This window comes from Nerophis lumbriciformis, linkage group LG15 (genome assembly GCF_033978685.3).
Source record: "Nerophis lumbriciformis linkage group LG15, RoL_Nlum_v2.1, whole genome shotgun sequence".
Classification (NCBI taxonomy): Eukaryota; Metazoa; Chordata; class Actinopteri; order Syngnathiformes; family Syngnathidae; genus Nerophis; species Nerophis lumbriciformis.
In genome coordinates, this window is record NC_084562.2 from 21,695,001 (window position 1) to 21,717,500 (window position 22,500).

Here is a 22,500-nt window from a genome sequence, read left to right on the forward strand (position 1 = left end):
TGTTTGTAGGAGAACATCAGTACCTGAATTAAAAAAAACAACAACATTTCCATGAACGTGTTAATCACAGCCTTTAGATAGTGGACTGTGGGGGGGGGGGGGGGGGGGGGGGGGGGGCATGCGGTCCTGCAGCGAAGCGGGGTGTGCCAGGACCGGCTTCGAAATCAGCGACAGGTGCATAGATGGCCCACCTGGGCCTGGTTATCTAATCATCTGTCGCTCAGTTAAAAGGAAGCAGCCGGGAGGAGAGAGTTGTTGGAGCTGGAGTATGAGCGAGAGCGAGCCTGAGACGGACACAGAAGACAATTGCTGGAAAGCAAGACACAGACTTTATTTCAAAATAAAACTGTATTGTGAACCTGAACCGGGCTATCATGTCAGTACTTGGTGGTCCGAAGAACCCCCTGGAGGGCAACCTCTACATTGACATACTAGGTCGAGTGTCATTGATCGATCACCTCCTCGTATCTTTGTAACATTTGGCTGAAAGCTCCAATATTGTACCGGTACATTGACACAAAAACATCAGGAGGGACATTTGTAACTTCACTTGGGATTTTGGTGGACAAGGGGAAGAGTTGGCAAGTCTCAGGAGAAGGCGTTTCCCAGCATGCTTTGCTATAGTTACAAATCACAGTGGAACCTCGATTTAGGAACCCCTCTATGTGCAAACTTTTCGGTTTACAAACTTTGTGTCATTCACTTTGTGTCACGCCTGCAGGCAAAAAGCAGTGCGTAACATTTCTGGAGAGGCGGAGCCCTCCACGCCACTTGCTGCTAGTAGTCACTACTCAGCGCTTCAGCTTGTGGGCTTTTTTCGTAATTTTTACAAGTTTTGTCCATTTTGCTAACTCAATATGAGTCCCAAAAATGCAACAGACCAGGGTTGAAAGAAGGAGGGAATGGCTGTAGATTAAAAAAAAAAAAGACTATAAGAGGAATACATTAATGGCGTTTAGAAGTATGAAAGAATCAATGAAGCAGGTGTCGCACCGAGACCGAACTTTTCTGGAAAATATGCCAAAGCAGACTTATTTCAAGGCAGAGAAGAGCTACTCTCCCTCTGTCTGCTCCTTTCTAGTCAGATCCTCCTTTGTTGATGTAAGTAGATTTTACTTTCTTAAATTTTCATTATTGCAGCAATATAGTTGTCAAAGTTAGGGATTTTGTGAATACTGATCGTTTGTGAGGGCACCAAATTGACTTCTGTGTGCAGAGCAGCAACTTCTTGTTTTAGATCGGTAATAAAGAGAAACTTGATCCATCACCCCTTTGTTATGTTTGTTTGATATACAGTACTGTATAGCACATTATAGTGTTTTGAAAGTGTACAAACCTCCACTAAAATATGGATTTTTGTCGAAGCTGGAACCCATTTTATTCATATTTACATTGTTTCTCATGGAGAATTTTTCTTCACTATGCAAACTTTTCTATTTACAAACCCTGTTCAAGAAAAAAATCAAGTTTGTAAATCGAGGTTCTGCTGTGTCGAGGGCAGTGATTCTCAAACTGTGGTACGCGGGCTCCATCTAGTGCGGGGGTCAGCAACCCGCAGCTCTAGAGCCTTTTAGCGCCACCCAAGTGGCTCCCTGGACCTCTTTCAGAGATATGTGAAAATGGAAAAAGATGAAGAAAAAAATATATTTTTTGTTTGAATATTGTTTGTGACACAAACGTTTCTAATTGGTAGAAATCCCACTGTTTATATTAAACATGTTTCACTGATGAGAGTATGTAGCAAGCACCGTTTTGTCCTACTAATTTCAGCGATCCTTGAACTCATCGTAGTTTATTACACAGAAAGACGTGTTTTATGCCACTCCTTCTTTGTCTCATTTTGTCCACCAAACGTTTTATGCTGTGCGTGAATGCACAACGGTGAGCTTTGCTGACTTTATTGATTTGCTGGCGTGCTTATCAAGCATATTTGGTCAATCCATGACTGCAAGCTAATCGATGCTAACATTCTATTTAGGCTAGCTGTATGTACATATTGCATCATTATGCCTCATTTGTAGGTATATTTGAGCTCATTTAAATTTCTTTAATTATGTCCTTTGTGTATTTAATTTATATTTGCATGTCTCATGACACATTATCTGCATGTAATATTGGCTGCATTTCTGATAGTTGTTTGTGTGCCATGTTGTTCCAGACCACAGCAAACGTTACCCAGCTGGCAAAGATTGCAATAAATCCATTAGAAGAAGACAGCCTGCCGTTTCCTTTAACTTGGACACACACATCTATACCTCTGGCCATTCTAAGACAGTAATTTCCAGGAGTTTTCTCATCCTCTCAGAAGCCTCCATTTTACTAATGATTTCCAATGTTGCCAAAATGTGTAGAATAAAAATTAAAATATTTCTGTTAACAAAGATTTGTGTCAGCCTTTAATAGTAGGCCAATATAGCTAATATAGACAGTTACATTTAAGGCGGTTAGATTTGCATAGTGGGACCCGGAGTCTTCTCCCTGCCATCAGGGAGAAGACTCCGGGTCCCACTATGCAAATCTAACCGCCTTAAATTATCATTTGTCCCAGCCTCCATTAAGCTGACCAACAATGTGCAATAGAATTTTAATACATAGGTTAGCACTTTTTTAGCACATAGCACTTTAGCACATAGCACTTTAGAACTAAGCACTTTATCCATGAGCTCTAGTGCAATGCACATTGGTACTTTATCTTTATCTCCATACTGTAGATTTTATGCCTACATCAAAGTGCCACCTATGTCTATCAAGCTCCATGTTCTGATGTTTAAATGTTAGTTGTATGGTTGTGGTTGTGTCTGTGCTTGTGTTTTTGTGTATGTTAAGAAAGCAATGATGCACTGTGCCCAAGACAAATTTCCCCGCGGGGACAATAAAGTTGAACCTTGAACCTTGAACCTTGTACATCATGTGTTGCCTTCATTATAACATTTATAAAAGGCTTTTAATTTTTTGCGGCTCCAGACAAGATTTTAGTTTTGTATTTTTGGTCCAATATGGCTCTGACTGCATGGGTTCCCTCCGGGTACTCCGGCTTCCTCCCACCTCCAAAGACATGCACCTGGGGATAAGTTGATTGGCAACACTAAATTGGCCCTAGTGTGTAGATGTGAGTGTGAATGTTGTCTGTCTATCTGTGTTGGCCCTGCGATGAGGTGGCGACTTGTCCAGGGTGTACCCCGCCTTCCGCCCGATTGTAGCTGAGATAGGCTCCAGCACCCCCCGCGACCCCAAAAAGGGAATAAGCGGTAGAAAATGGATGGATGGATGGCTCTGTCATCATTTTGGGTTGCCGACCCCTGATCTAGTGGTACGCCAAAGAATCACTTAATTAAATATTCAAACACAGTGTTACTGTTCAAATTGTGTGTAATCATACAGTGGCCAAAATATTAAATATACTTGTGGAATAAAACCTCTGTCTTGTTTTTAATGAATACTTAGGCCTACTACTCTCCTGTATTTTTATGTTGGCCATTATGGTGGTACTTGGAGAGCCAAGTGTTTTCTGAGGTAGTACTTGGTGAAACAAGTTTAAGAACTACTGGTCTAGGGCAGGGCCGGCCCGTGGCATAGGCCGTATAGGCAAATGCTAAGGGCGCCGTCCATCAGGGGGCGCCACGCCAGTGCCACAAATGTTGGAGGAAAAAAAAAAAAAAAAAAAGTTGGTACTATTATTTTTAAATACAAAAAATAATCCCACGTTAATTAAAATGCAAAGTAAAGCCTATTTAATAGAAATATTATTTGTTACAACATTACGCCCCCCCCCCCCCCCCCCCCCTCCCGCGCACGGTGCGCCCCCTCCCTTCCCGTATCATGATTCTTTTTGGACGTCACCACATCAAAAAATCAACACAAGATGTCAAACCGGCCAAAACTGTCAGGTGCCCAAGGAAGAAAAAAAAGAAAAGAATAGGAGTAGAAACGAGAAAAGACAGAGGTAGCAGGTAGGTAACGTTAGCCTACATTAAATTATTTGTCTGTTACAGAATGTGATAGTAACCTGGCTTTTTAGCATTAAGCTAATGTTACATGATTCGGCAATTGCTAATCAATAAATAGCTAGTTCTGTTTTAACGTCGAATTAATATTGTGGAGGGGGCTAAATTGTTATGGAAAATAATAATGTAACGTTAGGTAATTACAGTACTCCCACCTTACATTCCTCAGGGACATTTGTATTAGATCTTTTAAGCAGGTGTTTTTTGTTTACATTGTTATTGCCTTCTGGTAAGCTAATGTTTGCCCTGCAGGTAATAGTCACTTTTCCACCCCTTTATATATTAGGTATAGTTGTAAGTAAAAAAAAAAAGGTCAAAGACAAAGCTATTCGGGTATATACACTTCACTGCGGATGTGGGGGGCGCCACCTAAAATCTTGCCTAGGGCGCCAGATTGGTTAGGGCCGGGCCTGGTCTAGGGAATAAAAGAAGAGAGAAGATCATATTCTTTAAAATTGTCTTCAGATGAGACGTCGAGGATTCAAGACGTGATAAAACATGCTACGTTTGAGTGGCATGTACACAGAATATAGTAATACAATATTCGACTTAAATTTAAAGAGAGAGTATTTTGGAGTGGGTGTTGAGACATTTCAACGTCAAAATAATCAAGTTTTGGACTGAATAAAAAAAATAAGAACAAGCCCCACCTTGGACTCAGTCAGCTCCGCCCACTTCTGCACCTCCCAGAAGGTTTCCGTCAGATTGTCAGCCACACCCTGCAGCGTGTCGTCAGAACTGCTTGGCAACTGAACGCCAGTCTCCTCCGCATCGGCTTGATCCGTAGCCACGGCGCCGCTAGAGTCCTGAGGCGTGGGCGTGACAAGCTGGTCGGCCAGAGCGCAGCCCTTCCTACACAGAGCGTCCAGCAGGGACGCCTTCTGCTTCTCCATGTCCCTGAAACGTTCACGTGGCACGTCAAGACTCGCACTTGGCGACACGACAAATCAGCGCGAGGGTTTGTGGTCAAATAGGCGACGTCAGAGCCACGTACGTCTTGATGGAGGCGGCGTCAGGTCGAGGGTCCGTTTTCAAGGTGAAGAAAACAGCCAAGGCGGTCTGGTCAATGTGGGAGATGACCGTGTCGGCGGCGGATACTACCTCCCTCAGACGTTTTACACGCTCCTGAAACAGCAACAGGAGGAAAGACTGGCATGGACACTATGTGCAAATGATGTTTTATGAAATAGGAACCTCTCTATTTGCGAACCTTTTGTCCTTAATTGAACAATATTGCGGTCTAAAACATGACATTTGTCAAATAAACAGCGAGTTAAAACATGTCTGCGTCACTCAACTTAAAGTAGCAGTAGAGTGGAAAAAGAAGTTGCCTCTATATTGAAGCTATTATCATATATATCTGATTTATGACACCTAAAGACCTACAAAGTTTGCGAATAAATAGATATGATCAAAATAGTATCAATCTCACGCAGATTCCCGAGCCATTTTGAGTAGAGATGTCCGATAAATGCTTTAAAATGTAATATCGGAAATTATCGGTATCAGTTTCAAAAAGTAAAATTAATGACTTTTTTTAAAACGCCGCTGTAACCCATTACCTCCCTGCTTGGCACTCAGCATCAAGGGTTGGAATTGGGGGTTAAATCACCAAAATGATTCCCGGGCGCGGCCACCGCTGCTGCCCACTGCTCCCCTCACCTCCCAGGGGGTGATCAAGGGTGATGGGTCAAATGCAGAGAATAATTTCGCCACACCTAGTGTGTGTGTGACAATCATTGGTACTTTAACTTTTTACTTTTAAGTACAGAACAGTTGCGTCTCCAAGTCAGCAGCCCCTCCCCTCTCCCCTCTCCCACACACAACACAGGAGTTGACGACTGCAGCATGAGAGGTTTACTGGCGACGCTTGATTACCTCATCAAACCGCCGCGCGTGGAGCATAACAACAACAAGAGTGTGTTGTTGCCGGTGCTGTAGCCGTGGCTAACAAGCAAGCTCGCTCGGTGACTGACTAACGACACCATGTCTATGGTTTAGGATTATTTTAAAGTGTGTCAGATGGATAAAAAAAATGGCAATTTGCAATGACTGCAAAAAGTCGGTTATGCGAGGAGGAACCAAGACGTCTTCCTTCAGCATTTCAGAAGCTCTGGCTGACTGGTAGGCCACTTCAAGCACTCACCACTAGCTTGCAGCACATTTTTGTTACTCATACGAATACGTTAGAGCAGGGCAGATTGAGCCCAGTTTATAATTATACAGTATACCAGGCAGTTTTGCACTAAATGAGGACTATGTTATTGTTTACTTTATTACTCTAGTATACTCTGGACTGAAGCTGTGTGCCTTCATTGTTTTTGTAGCTGTTGTTTTGAGGCATGTTTAAAAATAAATAAATAATGCACTTTGTGAAAGTCAAAGTATAGTATTTCCCATAGTTGTAGTGGGTATCAGGATTATTTTAGGGAGAGCATGTCCCAAATTCCAAGCTGCTGTTTTGAGGCATGTTAAAAAAAAAATTATGCACTTTGTGAGTTCAATAATAAATATGGCAGTGCCATGTTGGCACTTTTTTCCATAACTTGAGTTGAAGTTGTTCTCTTAATTTGGAAAACCTTGTTACATTGTTTAACGCATCCAGCGGGGCATCACAACAAAATTAGGCATAATAATGTGTTAATTCCACAACTGTATATATCGGTATCAGTAATTAAGAGTTGGACAATATAGGGATATCGGATATCGGCAAAAAAGCCATTCTCGGACATCTCTAATTTTGAGAGGTAATGAGGAAGCCAGTCACGTAATTGCTTGACGTCACGTTAGGAACCGCAGATCCCTTCCCCATCAACAACAATGCAAATCATGCAGACTTTGTGAGAGCCAACAACGATAACTTTGGGAAAAATAATGATCCAGAATCTTATATCGTTGATACTGGATATAAGGAGGATGAGCGACAGTGGATGAAAAGCGTTACATCTCATTCAGAGGGCGCCTCTTTTACACACACACGGCCCCTCCCCCGGCCTGTTCTCCCTGTCGGTCAGCTCATCCTTTGCCTATGTTAATGTAAGTGGAATTTACTTTTTTAAATGTTCATTATTGTATAAGGGTGGAACGGTACACAAAAATTTCGGTTCTGTACGTACCTCGGTTTAGAGGTCACGGTTCGGTTCATTTTCGGTACAGTAAGAAAACAACAAAATATAAATTTTTTGGTTATTTATTTACCAAATTTGCAAAATCTTCCATCAAAAATATTTTTCTTAGTGCAATATTTGATGTGAAGTAATCGGAACCTTGGATAGGTCAACAATTCATAATAACATTGATTTTGATTCAATATTATGTTTTGAGCAATGACAGTTTGAAAGAAAAAAAACAGCTTTGTTTTATTAGTCAACATTGCAACTTTTTGTAAATTACATTTAACCTTTAAGCTTTTTTATTTCACTTTTGTTATGTTTTTGTTTATTTAATAGTAATTTTAGAATGTGCCGTGGGCCTTTAAAACATTAGCTGTGGGCCGCAAATGGCCTCCGGGGCACACTTTTGACACCCCTGCTATAGATAATAAAAAATTAAATCTGATAAATCTCTGGAGAAAAAGCAGAGCCTGGCGACGCATGCGCGTTTATCATAACTCTCTCTCTCGCTCTGTCTCTGCCCCTCCCTCACCAATGCTGCTGCACGCACAACTTGTTTTGTTTTTAACCCCTTCTTAACCCTGAACGTACATTGAAAATACACGCTACCCTAACTCAAAATGGACATTTGAGGCATTTAAGAAACTCCGCCAGGACAGCCCCGCAAAAGAGGACATGTTCGGTGAAAAGAGGACGTATGGTCAGTCTATCCTAGCCCGGTCGTTGCTAGCATGCCGTGTGTTGTGCCTCGGTGTGCATTGTTTACACAACGTGCGTTACGCTACTTAATATCTCCGTGTGGAAACTCGTTCGGTACACCTCCGAACCGAACCGATCCCGTATCGAAACGGTTCAATACAAATACACGTACCGTTACACCCTTATTATTGTAGCAATATAATTGTTAAAGTTAAGGATTTTTGTGATTTCTGATCATCTGTGAGGGCACCAAATAAACTTATGTGTGTGTGTGCCTGGCAGTTTAGCTTGCCTTTGTTGTTATTTTGGCTTGTTAATAAAGAGAAAGTTGATTGAAGCTTGATATAAATTACTTCATATTGTGTTCAAACCTTCACCAAAATATGGACTTTTGTCGAGGCTGGAACTCATTATTCATTATTACATAGTTTCTAATGCAGGAATTAGCTTGACTAAACTAACTTTTCGATTAACTTGAGGTTCTACTGCACATAAAAAGGGTGTCTTCTTGATGGCTCGTTACCTTTTCAGAGTCCAGCTGATGTAATCTTTGCACATGCAAAGGAAGGTAATCTGAGTAATTCTCCTTCAGGTCATCATAAAGCGAGCAAGAGTCCAACCTGACAGAAAGGGAACAATAATGAATAAAAAGAAAATTTTGAGAAAACCCATTTTTCAAACACCGACTTTGTCATCCACTGAATCTTCAAGTCTCTCATGGCTTCCGCAAACTCTTCTTTAACGTCTTTCTCTTTCTCTTTGTCGCCGTCCTTGTCCTTCTCCTTCCCGCCGTTCTTCGCCTTGTTGGGCGCAGGGATCAGGTGGTAGACCACAGAAACAATGTCCTGGACAAACACAAAAAGTGGGGAAAATCAAGTAACAACAAGAAGTCAGCAGCGACATTACAACCTGTGCCAAAAAAACAAAAACAAAAAATGTCAATATAAGCTGTGAGCACAGCTTTTTCAAACATCCTCTTGCATTATTCCAACCAAATAAATTAGTACAGAGTTGACCTTAGGGTGCAAAAGAAACAAAAAGTGCATGAAAGCTTGAACACAAGCGTTTCGACATTGCATCAGATCTGTCCATTTGACCAACGCTGCCATTTTTGGGTCAGATCCCCCCCTCAATGAATAGGGTTCCATCTTAAATCTGACAATCATGCATTCTTACTTCGAAAGAAATCTGTTGAGACACCAACAAGGAAGACGGACGAAAGAAAATACAATGTGGTTCTGTCAAAACAAAAAGCTAGTTCAGTCCTAAGTCCACACATCACCAGACATTTCCAACTTCTATGAAGACACGTTTGACATACTTTCACAGGAAAAATGGAAATAAATGGAACAAATCTCAAAAGTGGGGTAGAGAGCATTTTCCACAAGGTAGGAGAGCAGAGGGCGCTCTGTTGTTCGGTGTTTTTAGCTCATCCAGTACCTTTTTAAACTTTCTTTGCCGTTTTGCAGAGGACTGCCCCTGGTGGTCAGAATAGCACACAGTAAGGAAGAGACAACACAAGCACACCAAAAAAGGATTCTTTATGTTTCGTTCATTTCTCTTCCATCCTCACTTAGGGATTCAATGGAGAGACTGTTAGACTTGGACATTGGGAATCAAACAATACCATGTAGGAAAGGACACTTTTCGATTGAGCAGGTTCAATGCAAAAAAAAAAAAAAAACGTATCAATACCTTGGCATTGTTGCCACTGAGGAAAGGCTCTTCCAACAATATTTAAACATGCAGATTTAGACTTTTAAATACAGTCAAGTCTGAATATATTCATACTTCTTATTTTATTTTATTGGAGATGATGTCTCACAGAATATGTTGATGTACAGGAGACTTTATTATGGGGAAAACAATATTTCTTTGCTTTTATTTACATTTGAACAAAATCAAAGCAAAATTTTGCCAAGGGTATAAATAATTAACATCTACACTAACTAATGTTAGAGATGTAACAATATGAACATTTCATATGATCGTTATTGTGACCAAAATGATTACGATTGTCTTCATTATCTTTGAATGTGCCCCAAAAATACTTATACACACACTGAAATCTTTTAACCAATTTATTTTATTTAATAACTAATATAAATAAACATACTGTCAGAAAAGCCACTATTTTGTATGTTTTGTGTTTCGTACAAAGTAACTTTTTCCACATTATATTATGTTACACCCCTACTCTAAAATGGAATAAATCCATGTTTGGCCTAAAAAATTCTACACACAATACCCCATAATGACAATTTAAAAATGTATTTTTATTTATTTAAATGAAATAAAAAAATTAAAATAATTCCAGTACATGTACATAGGTATTCACAGCCTTTGCTCAATACTTTAAGAGGTGCTGCAAAAAGGAATGGGCAAAGACGAATGGACTGCCCAAAGATAGGTGTGCCAAAATTGTGGCATCGTATTTAAGAATACTTAAGGCTGTAATTTCTGCCAAATATGCATCAACAAAGTATTAAAACAAAGGCTGTGAATACTTATGTACATGTGATTTTTAAAATACATTTGCAATTTAAAACAATTTCATTATGGGGGTATTCTCTGTAGATTTTTTAGGACAAACATTAAATTATTCCATATAGAATTAAGACTGTAACGTAATGAAAAAATGAAGTGCTTTGAATACTTTCCGGATGCACCGTATGCTTCACTGATAGTGTATAGATGTGTATGTCCAAGTTAAAGGAAACGGCAGGCCGTCTTCTTCTAACGGATTTATTACAGTCTTTGCAAACTGGGTAACATTTGCTGTGGTCTGGAACAACAAACAACTATGAGAAATGTAGCCGATATTAGATACAAATAATGTGTCATGAGACATGCAAATATAAATTAAATACCCAGAGGACATGAGTAAAGGAACTTCAAATGAGCTCAAATATACCTACAAACGAGGCATAATGATGCAATATGTACATACAGCTAGCCTAAATAGCATGTTAGCATCGATTAGCTTGCCGTCATGCACTGACCAAATATGCCTGATTAGCACTCCACACAAGTCAATAACATCAACAAAGCTTACCTTTGTGCATTCACGCACAGTATAAAACACTTGGTTGACAAAATTAGACAAAAAAGGAGCGGCGAGTTCAAAGACTGCAGAAATTAGTAGGACAAACCGGCGCTCGCCAAACACTCTCACCAGTGAAGCATGTTTAATATAAATAGAGGGATTTCTAACAATTAGGGAAGTTTGTGTCATGCTTGTCCTCCTACAGAAACCATATTAAAACAAAAATGGTAAAATATTCCCCCCAACCTTTTTCCATTTTAATACATTTTTTAAAAAGCTCCAGAGAGCCACAAGGGCGCCGCTAAAGACAGAGCCGCGAGTGGCCGACCCCCGGATTATGGTATGTCTTTTCTTAATGGGGAAAGACGTTAATGTCTCTTGTTTTTATGTTAGCATTTAGGCTGGCCAAATGGCGCCAGTCAGTCCGTGAGTTTATCAACCACGGTTATCAATCATATTTTTCCATCATTTAAAGTTAAAACGGCGTTACTAACCTTCATGAGTTTTACCGCAGTTATCATTATTAATGTTTATCTTTATATCCTTAGGTAAGGAATCATGGCCCTACAAAGTAAAAACATAATGAAAAACTAATTGGTTCTTCTTTGCCGATACAAAAGATTTGACTCATCCAGGAAGACAAGCTTTTAAAGTATCTGTGTGGGATTTTTTTGCCTACTGATCCAGGAGAGAATTTGGGGGATCAGAGTTAATCCATGGCTCAAAATCTTAGTTTAGGTAGGCAAGAGGTCAAGGTCAGTCAAGATTTTCCTCTAAAGTCAATTAAAATGTTTGTTTTCTAATCATATCTTCCCCACAATTCTAATAGTCATATAAACCGTTTTCAAATTTTTCTTCAGCCTTTCCTTGGAGCCAGAGGTGAACATGTGACCCAAACACTCGTTGTCAGAACAAGTTTAATACTGTGTCATCTAATTACAGAAAACACACCAGCAAAACCAGATAGGTTGAGACTAACAGGTTTTTTTGTGGCGGCAGATGAATCAGAGAAGAAAGGGAATAACGTTCACGGGCAATAAATGCAAGTTCCACATAACCGCTGATTCACTGACACAACCGACCAGTTCAGGTGACGCTCTTTTGAAAGCGAAACCCAACGGCTTTAGAAGAACATATTTCAACCCTAATCTTTAGGATCAAACCATTTAAATGATCGGATTCTTCATTTGAATAACTAAGATCACATGTACAGAACAGGCCCAAAGTTTGGACACACCTTCTCATTTCAATGCGTTTTTCTTTATTTTCAAGACTATTTACCTTGTAGATTGTCACTGAAGGCATCAAAACTATGACACCTGTGAAGTGAAAACCATTTCAGGCGACGACCTCTTGAAGCTCATAGAGAGAATGGCAAGGGTGTGCAAAGCAGTAATCAGAGCAAAGGGTGGCTATTTTGAAGAAACTAGAATATAAAACGTGTTTTCAGTTATTTCAGCTTTTTTTGTTAAGTACATAACTCAACATGTGTTCATTCATAGTTTGAACGCATTGAATAAGAAGATGTGTCCAAACTTTTGGCCTGTTCTGTATTTGTACAATCTGAGGTAGAGGACTGACTAATCTGAAAGAACTCAAGTCACTCACTGCTTTCTTCCCGTACTCGCTCTTCGCCACAACAAGAGACCCTGAGAGATAGCATCCTGGACTTGTCCCTTTCGGAATCCTGAAGAAAGGACAAACAGAAGCAACAGGAACAGAAATATAATTATTTATCATAGTGGAGCGTATGTGAAAACTGTGTCCACACTGCAAAAACTATAGTGTAAGTAAAATTAACTATCTCAAAAAAGGGTGATATTTGCTTTTTTTCAGTCTGATAAGATCATTCTTCTCACTAAGCAGATTTTATGTTAAGAGTGTTTTACTTGTTTTAAGGGTTTTGGTCCTAAATGATCTCAGTAAGATATTACAGCTTGTTGCTGAGATTTGATGACCTATATTGAGTAAAACATGCTTGAAACTAGAACATCAACTGTTGCAAAGCTGTGTCATCAACACTCACAAGTATAAAACTACTTTTTTAAAGTAATCATTTCTTATCTCAAGCATGAAAAAAAAATCATAACTTTGACACAATTTTGTCTAATTAAAACAGATGACAGCCAAATGAACTTTGCTGTTTTATTTTCAATGAAACAATAGAAAAGACGTACTCATATAGTAGTACAGTTGGTACAGTACAGTAAACTGACAGTTAATATCTAAACATTTAAGATGTGACATTTCTAACAATTTTTAACAGAAATAGTTCATGCACATTCAGATGAATTCTTCAAAATTACGATTAAAACATTTTTGGCCGGGGGCCGGGCTGTATATATGCGCACTAATTGACTGAAAGAGCACGCACTTGGCGCTATGATGTCATGTTATCGATGGAAAAATGCATTTTTAGACAATATGATTTTCCTGAGCCCGAGAGTAACAAGCTGTTGCTTTGTTGCCTTTCCATTAAGAACAATAAATTAGTTTTTAGTATAAGTTTGCTGGTTTCAAGAAATGTAACGCCGAGCGCATATCATTATGTCAAGATAATGGCACTAGCATTTACTTAATTTAAGAATATTTTTCAACATATTGAGCAAAAAGGTCTCTTTTTTTTTTTCTACCAAGAAAAGTGCACTTGTTATTAGTGAGAATATACTTATTTTAAGGTATTTTTGGGTTCATTGAAGTTAGCTAATTTTACTTGTTTTGGAAAGTCTTGACAAGCCACATTTTCTTGTTCTATTGGCAGATAATTTTGCTTAGGTCAAATAAATACCCCTAATTTTTTTCTTTTTTCTTGTTTTTGAACACTGACTTTTTGCAGTGCATACAATTAGTGCAGAATTGGGTTGGTTAGCATAATAGCTGATACTGGTGACAAACAGTGGCTGAAATACACATTATGTTTAAAAACAATGCCTTTTTCTAGCTACAGAATTTTGTGGCAAAATAGTCATTCAAACACTTCAATATGAGGAATAACATTATAACCGATATTCCATTTTTGAGTGCCGATACCATACTTACACAATACATTATACAACTGAAAATGTTTTATAGCAAGTAACTAATGTAAACACAATAATACATTTTTATAAAGCTTATTTTATTAAATTTGGAATTTGCTAGTATTGTTGTAAATCAGATGATGTACTAAATGCTACATACATTTTTAAAACAAAATAAAGTGGCTTGTGCACAACTATTAGCTCCTATTTCAATCATTTGGGTTTTGCTCTCCAAGCCTTCCTGTATCCAGACTTACTCCCAGAGTTTGTAAACAATAAGAAAAAACAACCAAAATATTAATTTGTAATAATAAAAACAAGTAAAAGATAAATACAGCTCTAATTACTTTAGTATCGTTTATACACTACTACGCTTGGTATCGATAGTATCGACATCTGGATCGTTCACTTTACATTAAAGCTTCAGCGGTTAGCTTCTTGTGTCATCCTGCTCGGTGTGTAGCATGCTTAGCCATTCCTTTCCCTCTAATCATCCAGTAGCAGTGATACTCTGGAGAAAATGTGTTTATTTTCTGCCATGACGGTAAAGATTGGTATCTTCGAAGCGGTTTTGCACTGTGGATAGACACAACCATACTTGCCAACCCTCCCGGACTCCCGAAATTCAGCGCCTCTCCCGAAAACCTCCCGGGACAAATTTTCTCCCGAAAATCTCCCGAAATTCAGGTCCATGCGGACCTGAGTCCGCTTTCCCACAATATAAAGAACGTCTACAGTAAAGCAGTCCGTCTGCCGTAAACAGCAATGTTGTGACACTCTTAAACAGGACAATACTGCCATCTAGTGCATTTGATGAAAGCACTTTTGTGCGTGCCACACAGCAATGCATAATCAGAGAGGGTGTTCAGCATGGTTAGAAAGATAGTAACAGAGAATAGAACAAGGATGGACAATTCAACCATTAACTCAACAATGAGTAGATGAGTGTTATGTGTGTGTATATGTGTAAATAAATGAACACTGAAATTCAAGTATTTCTTTTTTATATATATATATATATATATATATATATAGCTAGAATTCACTGAAAGTCAATTATTTCTTTTATATATATATATCCATCCATCCATTTTCTACCGCTTATTCCCTTCGGGGTCGCGGGGATATATATAGATATATATATATATATATATATATATATATATATATATATATATATATATACCCTCCAAGTCACGAAGCCTCTCCTTGCGCAAAGGCACCAGGAGCGACAAAACCATCTTTGTTGCAGGAGGTGAGCAAATCCCTCTACTGGTCAACCAGTCCATCCAAAGCCTGGGGAGGCAGTATAATGCGGACCTGTCGGACAAGCACGCAGGCAAGGCAGCACGGAAACAACTCTCAGAAGGCCTAGCGAGTATCAACAAGAGCCAGCTCCCCGGAAAGTACAAGTTGTGGTGTTACAACTTCACACTGTACCAAAGGGTTATGTGGCCACTGAAGATGTGCGAGATTCCATCCTCAACAGTCAACGGGTTGGACAGACTAGCCAACTCCTACATCAGAAAGTGGCTGGGCCTACCGCGTTGCTTCTCCGACACTGGCTTATTTGGGGCAACTTCGCTGCATCTGCCGATCCAGTCCATTACCCTGGGCTATAAGCAAGAGAAGGCCAGACTGGTTCTTGAGCTTGAAGAATCCTCAGATCCTACAGTGAGGAACGCACGTGTACCCACCCGAACAGGCCGGAAGTGGCAAGCAGGGCCAGAGGTCGCCAAGGCCATTGGCAGGCTCCAACACCAAGAGATAGTTGGCAGGGTGCAAGTAGGGAGAGCGGGGCTTGGCTGGGGTGATTCTCCACGCCTCTGGTCCAAGGCCACAAAGAGGGAACGCAGAGCCATGGTTGTGGAGGAGGTCTCAAGGGCAAACCAGGAGCAATATACCATCAAGGCCGTGTCTCAAGGTCGCCAAGGAAGATGGACCACTTGGGAAGGTACCAGCAGCAGACCCATCAGCTGGGCCGACCTATGGAAGATGCCACAAGCCAGACTCAGCTTCCTACTCAGGGCAACCTATGACACCTTACCATGCCCTAGAAACCTCCACCAGTGGTTTGGCCAGGAGGAGAGCTGTCCCCTGTGTGGTGCTCCCAACGCCAGCCTGCAGCACTTGCTATCAGGCTGCAAGATCGCGCTGACACAGGGTCGCTACAGATGGCGGCATGATCAAGTCCTGAGGAAACTGGCCGAAGTCTTGGAGAGCAGTAGACAAGAGGCCAACAGCCAGCCCATAGCCAAGCAACTTCCTGTCATGTTTGTGAGGCCAGGGGAAGGCAAAGGACACACCAGCCGACGAGGCCCCCGCAGTTTCCTCTCTCTGGCAAGGGACTGGAGTATGAGGGCTGACATCGGCAAACAGCTCCAGTTCCCCCGTGAAATCACCACCACTTCACTCCGCCCAGACATCGTGCTATGGTCTGCTGTTACCAAGTCTGCCATACTGATCGAGCTCACCATCCCCTGGGAGGAGGGAATCCAGGCTGCCTACGAGCGCAAAGCAGCCAAGTATGCAGATCTGGCTGCTGAGTGTAGAGAGGCAGGCTGGTCCACTACCATCTACCCTGTGGAAGTAGGCTGCCGGGGCTTCGTCGGCACATCAACTATAAGGCTGCTCCGAGATGTGGGAACGACTGGGGCTAAGCTCCAAAGGGAAACTAAGGCCCTTGCTGAGGAAGCAGAAAAGGGAAGCTTCTGGTTGTGGCTGAGGAGGAGGGATAAGTACTGGGGGTCGAGGCAATAAGATGGGTCAGCTGCAGGGGGTGGCAGGGAGACGTCCCTGCCACCGCTCCGCCACCAGGAGGCGTTCCGGGGTTAAAGAGAGCGAAACTCCAATGAGCGGTGGTCCCCGGCTGATGACCCTGCAGCTGACTCAAGGCGCTGTAGGAGGCGCGTCAGGCATACTTGCCCAGCAGAAACAACACCATATCTGTACAATCAATCTGATTTCTGGGTAACCAGTGACTACTGCGAAAGGGCAGTTGACAGCCAGGAAAGACTGGTAGACTTCCAGGAAAGTCTGGATGACAGCAGGAAAGTCTGTACCGGGAGTGGGCGGCTAGTTACCCAACCCACTAGTCTTCTAGCCAGGAGACACCCAACCTCTAACTACGAAAACGAATAAGGAAAAACAACCCGAAGGCCCTCCGAGAGGCGGGGTGGAAGATGGGCCTAACAGGACTGACTACTCGGAAACGACTGGAACGGACATCGACAACGAGATGAAGACCTTCCGATTGTGCAGGTGTGGATGGGGGAAAGTGACCACATACAGGGGCTTACGGATCCATCAGGGGAAGAAGAGAAAGGAGAGTGAGAAGAAAGGCATACAACATCCTTGCACTGCTCCGGCAGATAAGACAAGCAGGACCCCCAGCCGGGAAGAGAACCACAGAGCCGAGGGTCCTAACATTGTTGATATGCGGTTGGTAGAGGAAGAACCCCCTGAGCGGAGCAGTACCCCCCTGGCATGTGAGCATGCCGAAGATAGACCTGCCAGCCCCCCAATCACCCTGCAAACAGAAAAGAGGGAACCAGGAAGAAAGTGCACCATCAAGTGGCCTAGAGCAAGTGATGTGAAGACATGGCAGAAACTGGATTCAGACCTCAGTCTAGTGCTGGAGCACTCGCTACGTGGTAAAGTGGACAAGAAACTCAACCTTCTTGGGGACATCCTGTACGAGGAGTGCAAAGCAAGATTCGGTAGCCTCACCAAGAAGCAGCACAATCTACCCCCAAGAAAGGGCAGGAGGGAGGCCGAGATTGACGCCCTGGTGCAAGATCGGCGCCAGCTCCGCAAGAGATGGAGGAAAGCATCGGCAGAGGAGAAAGAAGGTCTGAAGGTGTTATGGGACGAGGTGAGACAGAAGCTGGGCAGCATGCGAAGAGCAGAACGTATACGCAGACGCAGGAAAAGAAAGGAGAAAGAAAGAGCTAGCTTCATGAGGAATCCTTTCAAGCACGCCCGTCAGCTTCTGGAGGAGAAAAGAAGCGGGAAACTGGAAGCCACCAAGGAGGAGCTTGAGCAGTACATCAGGGGCCAATACAGTGACTCAAAGAGGAACGATCCGTTAGGTTCACCAGGATACGTCCCTCTTCCACCTCCTCCAACCACGCAGTTTGACAGCTGCCCTCCTCGACTGAGCGAGGTAAGAGCAGTCGTCAAGAAAGCGAGGTCAGCATCAGCTCCTGGGCCTAACGGAATCCCCTACAAGCTATACAAGAACTGCCCCCAAGTGCTGAAATGCTTGTGGAAGCTAATGAGCACAGCATGGAAGAATCTACTCATTCCGTCAGAGTGGCAAAGAGCTGTGGCGGTTTTTATTCCGAAGGAACAGGAGTCCCATAACATCAGTCAATTCAGGAGCATTGCACTGTTGAATGTCGAGGGAAAGATCTTCTTTGCAGTCATGGCCAAGAGATTAACCTCTTACCTCACGGAGAACGGCTATATTGACACCAGCTGCCAGAAAGCAGGAGTACCAGGTTTTCCAGGATGCGTGGAGCATTCTTCAATGATTTGGGCACAGATCCAGAGGGCCAAGCAGGAGAAGAGCGACCTCCACGTGGTGTGGCTTGACCTTGCCAACGCTTATGGTTCTGTCCCGCACAAACTCATACAGTTTGCATTGGAGTTCTTCCACGTCCCTGTTTCCATCATCAACCTGGTAACCAGCTACTTCAGGGACTTCCAGATGTGTTTCAGCCTCCAGGATTTTACAACAGGATGGCAGCGTCTGGAAGTAGGCATCGCCATGGGGTGTTCCATCTCCCCAGTCCTCTTTGTCGCAGCTTTTGAAATCATCCTCCGAGGAGCCCGCCAGACTGTAGGAGGAATGAGGCTGCAGACAGGGCAGAGGCTTCCACCACTCCGAAGCTACATGGACGATGTCACTGTGGTGCTGCAAACAGCCCCATGCACGAGAAGGTGTCTGAAGAGGCTGGATGAGCTAGTGACATGGGCACGGATGAAGATAAAACCCTCCAAGTCACGAAGCCTCTCCTTGCGCAAAGGCACCAGGAGCGACAAAACCATCTTTGTTGCAGGAGGTGAGCAAATCCCTCTACTGGTCAACCAGTCCATCCAAAGCCTGGGGAGGCAGTATAATGCGGACCTGTCGGACAAGCACGCAGGCAAGGCAGCACGGAAACAACTCTCAGAAGGCCTAGCGAGTATCAACAAGAGCCAGCTCCCCGGAAAGTACAAGTTGTGGTGTTACAACTTCACACTGTACCAAAGGGTTATGTGGCCACTGAAGATGTGCGAGATTCCATCCTCAACAGTCAACGGGTTGGACAGACTAGCCAACTCCTACATCAGAAAGTGGCTGGGCCTACCGCGTTGCTTCTCCGACACTGGCTTATTTGGGGCAACTTCGCTGCATCTGCCGATCCAGTCCATTACCCTGGGCTATAAGCAAGAGAAGGCCAGACTGGTTCTTGAGCTTGAAGAATCCTCAGATCCTACAGTGAGGAACGCACGTGTACCCACCCGAACAGGCCGGAAGTGGCAAGCAGGGCCAGAGGTCGCCAAGGCCATTGGCAGGCTCCAACACCAAGAGATAGTTGGCAGGGTGCAAGTAGGGAGAGCGGGGCTTGGCTGGGGTGATTCTCCACGCCTCTGGTCCAAGGCCACAAAGAGGGAACGCAGAGCCATGGTTGTGGAGGAGGTCTCAAGGGCAAACCAGGAGCAATATACCATCAAGGCCGTGTCTCAAGGTCGCCAAGGAAGATGGACCACTTGGGAAGGTACCAGCAGCAGACCCATCAGCTGGGCCGACCTATGGAAGATGCCACAAGCCAGACTCAGCTTCCTACTCAGGGCAACCTATGACACCTTACCATGCCCTAGAAACCTCCACCAGTGGTTTGGCCAGGAGGAGAGCTGTCCCCTGTGTGGTGCTCCCAACGCCAGCCTGCAGCACTTGCTATCAGGCTGCAAGATCGCGCTGACACAGGGTCGCTACAGATGGCGGCATGATCAAGTCCTGAGGAAACTGGCCGAAGTCTTGGAGAGCAGTAGACAAGAGGCCAACAGCCAGCCCATAGCCAAGCAACTTCCTGTCATGTTTGTGAGGCCAGGGGAAGGCAAAGGACACACCAGCCGACGAGGCCCCCGCAGTTTCCTCTCTCTGGCAAGGGACTGGAGTATGAGGGCTGACATCGGCAAACAGCTCCAGTTCCCCCGTGAAATCACCACCACTTCACTCCGCCCAGACATCGTGCTATGGTCTGCTGTTACCAAGTCTGCCATACTGATCGAGCTCACCATCCCCTGGGAGGAGGGAATCCAGGCTGCCTACGAGCGCAAAGCAGCCAAGTATGCAGATCTGGCTGCTGAGTGTAGAGAGGCAGGCTGGTCCACTACCATCTACCCTGTGGAAGTAGGCTGCCGGGGCTTCGTCGGCACATCAACTATAAGGCTGCTCCGAGATGTGGGAACGACTGGGGCTAAGCTCCAAAGGGAAACTAAGGCCCTTGCTGAGGAAGCAGAAAAGGGAAGCTTCTGGTTGTGGCTGAGGAGGAGGGATAAGTACTGGGGGTCGAGGCAATAAGATGGGTCAGCTGCAGGGGGTGGCAGGGAGACGTCCCTGCCACCGCTCCGCCACCAGGAGGCGTTCCGGGGTTAAAGAGAGCGAAACTCCAATGAGCGGTGGTCCCCGGCTGATGACCCTGCAGCTGACTCAAGGCGCTGTAGGAGGCGCGTCAGGCATACTTGCCCAGCAGAAACAACACCATATCTGTACAATCAATATATATATATATATATATGAAATACTTGACTCGGTGAATTCTAGCTGTAAATATACTCCTCCCCTCTTAACCACGCCCCCAACCACACCCCCGCTTCCACCCCCACCCCCCACCCCCCACCCCCCGAAATTGGAGGTCTCAAGGTTGGCAAGTATGGACACAACACGTTCAAATTCGAACCAGTGTTCTGGCAAGACATGCACCCTGGAATTCATGCAACTCTCTGCGGTCCCTTCCAAGGTTTCTTATTGTTCCCATTGGGTTTCTTCTTGCTCGGATGTAAGATCAGAGCTGTGGATGCAGTTGTGGCAATAGCATACATCAGGGGTGCTCATTACGTCGATCGCGAGCTACCAGTCGATCTCGGAGGGTGTGTCAGTCGATCACCAGCCAGCCATTAAAAAAATAGTCCTAAAAATGAGCGATCATAAACCTTCACTATGACGTCACTTTCGTCACTTGATTGACATTCACGGCACCCGAGGGTCTTCTGAGATGACGCTGGCTGCTGCCAGCTCATTAAAATTACCGACTGGAAGGCGAGAAACACTTTATTTCAACAGACTCTGGCGCCGTACCTGTCGTCAAAACTCCAAAGACCGACTGCACAGTTGCACAATAAAAGCGCTACTTCATCCTGCCTGCGCTACCAAAATAAGAGTCTCAGAAAGCTCGCGTGCACAAGCTAGCAAGCTACGGAGTTTGCCGACAATGTATTTCTTGTAAAGTGTATACAAAGGAGTACGGAAGCTGGATAAATAAAATGCCAAAAACCAACCACTTTCATGTGGTATTGGACAGAAAGGAGGACTTTTTTTCTCCTCCATTCGAAAATGCGGACCTTATCAGCACTACTGTCTGATTCCTATCAATGCAAGTCATCACAATCAGGTAATACACCAACTTATATTCTTGTCTTCATGAAAGAAAGGAATCTATATGTGTTAAACATGCTTGTATTATCTCTAAACACTTTTAACTTATTAACAATATTAACTATATGTGTTAAACATGCTTGTATTATCTTTAAACACCTTTAACTTATTAACAATATTAACTATATGTGTTAAACATGCTTGTATTATCTTTAAACACCTTTAACTTATTACCAATATTAACTATAAGTGTTAAACATGCTTGTATTATCTTTAAACACCTTTAACTTGTTAACAATATTAACTATGTGTTAAACATTCTTGTATTATCATTAAACACCTTTAATTTATTAACAATATTAACTATATGTGTTAAACATGCTTGCATTATCTTTAAACACCTTTAACTTATTAACAATATTAACTATATGTGTTAAACATGCTTGCATTATCTTTAAACACCTTTAACTTATTAACAATATTAACTATATGTGTTAAACATGCTTGTATTATCTTTAAACACCTTTAACTTATTAACAATATTAACTATATGTGTTAAACATGCTTGCATTATCACTAAACATCTTTAACTTGTTAACAATATTAACTATATGTGTTAAACATGTTTGCATTATCTTTAAACACCTTTAACTTAACAATATTAACTATATGTGTTAAACATGCTTGTATTATCATTAATCACCTTTAACTTGTTAACAATATTAACTATATGTATTAAACAAACTTGTATTTTCATTAAACACCTTTAATTTATTAACAATATTAACTATATGTGTTAAACATGCTTGTATTATCATTAAACACCTTTAACTTGTTAACAAAAACATATGTTTCATAAATAAGTAAATATAAATTATATATATGAATGAGGTAGATCCCCACGACTTGATCAATTGAAAAGTAGCTCGCCTGCAGAAGAAGTGTGAGCACCCCTGGCATGCATCAAGGAGCA

At 42.7% G+C, this 22,500-nt stretch overlaps 1 protein-coding gene across 2 annotated transcripts in view; it reads right to left on the minus strand.

Annotated features, from left to right (window-relative positions):
- tpp2 (tripeptidyl peptidase 2) overlaps positions 1-22,500 on the minus strand; it is a 59,929-nt gene that overhangs the window by 3,473 nt on the left and 33,956 nt on the right. The window contains exons 22-28 of one of the 2 annotated variants that reach the window (XM_061974728.2): positions 12,471-12,549; positions 9,257-9,295; positions 8,504-8,661; positions 8,340-8,436; positions 4,999-5,129; positions 4,655-4,901; positions 1-23 (exon numbers count right to left, since the gene is read on the minus strand). The exon at positions 1-23 is cut by the window's left edge and continues 97 nt beyond it. In XM_061974728.2, the coding sequence (XP_061830712.2) occupies positions 1-23; positions 4,655-4,901; positions 4,999-5,129; positions 8,340-8,436; positions 8,504-8,661; positions 9,257-9,295; positions 12,471-12,549 (774 nt within the window). The remainder of the gene's footprint in view (positions 24-4,654; positions 4,902-4,998; positions 5,130-8,339; positions 8,437-8,503; positions 8,662-9,256; positions 9,296-12,470; positions 12,550-22,500) is intronic. The other variant, XM_061974729.2, reaches the window with a different exon arrangement.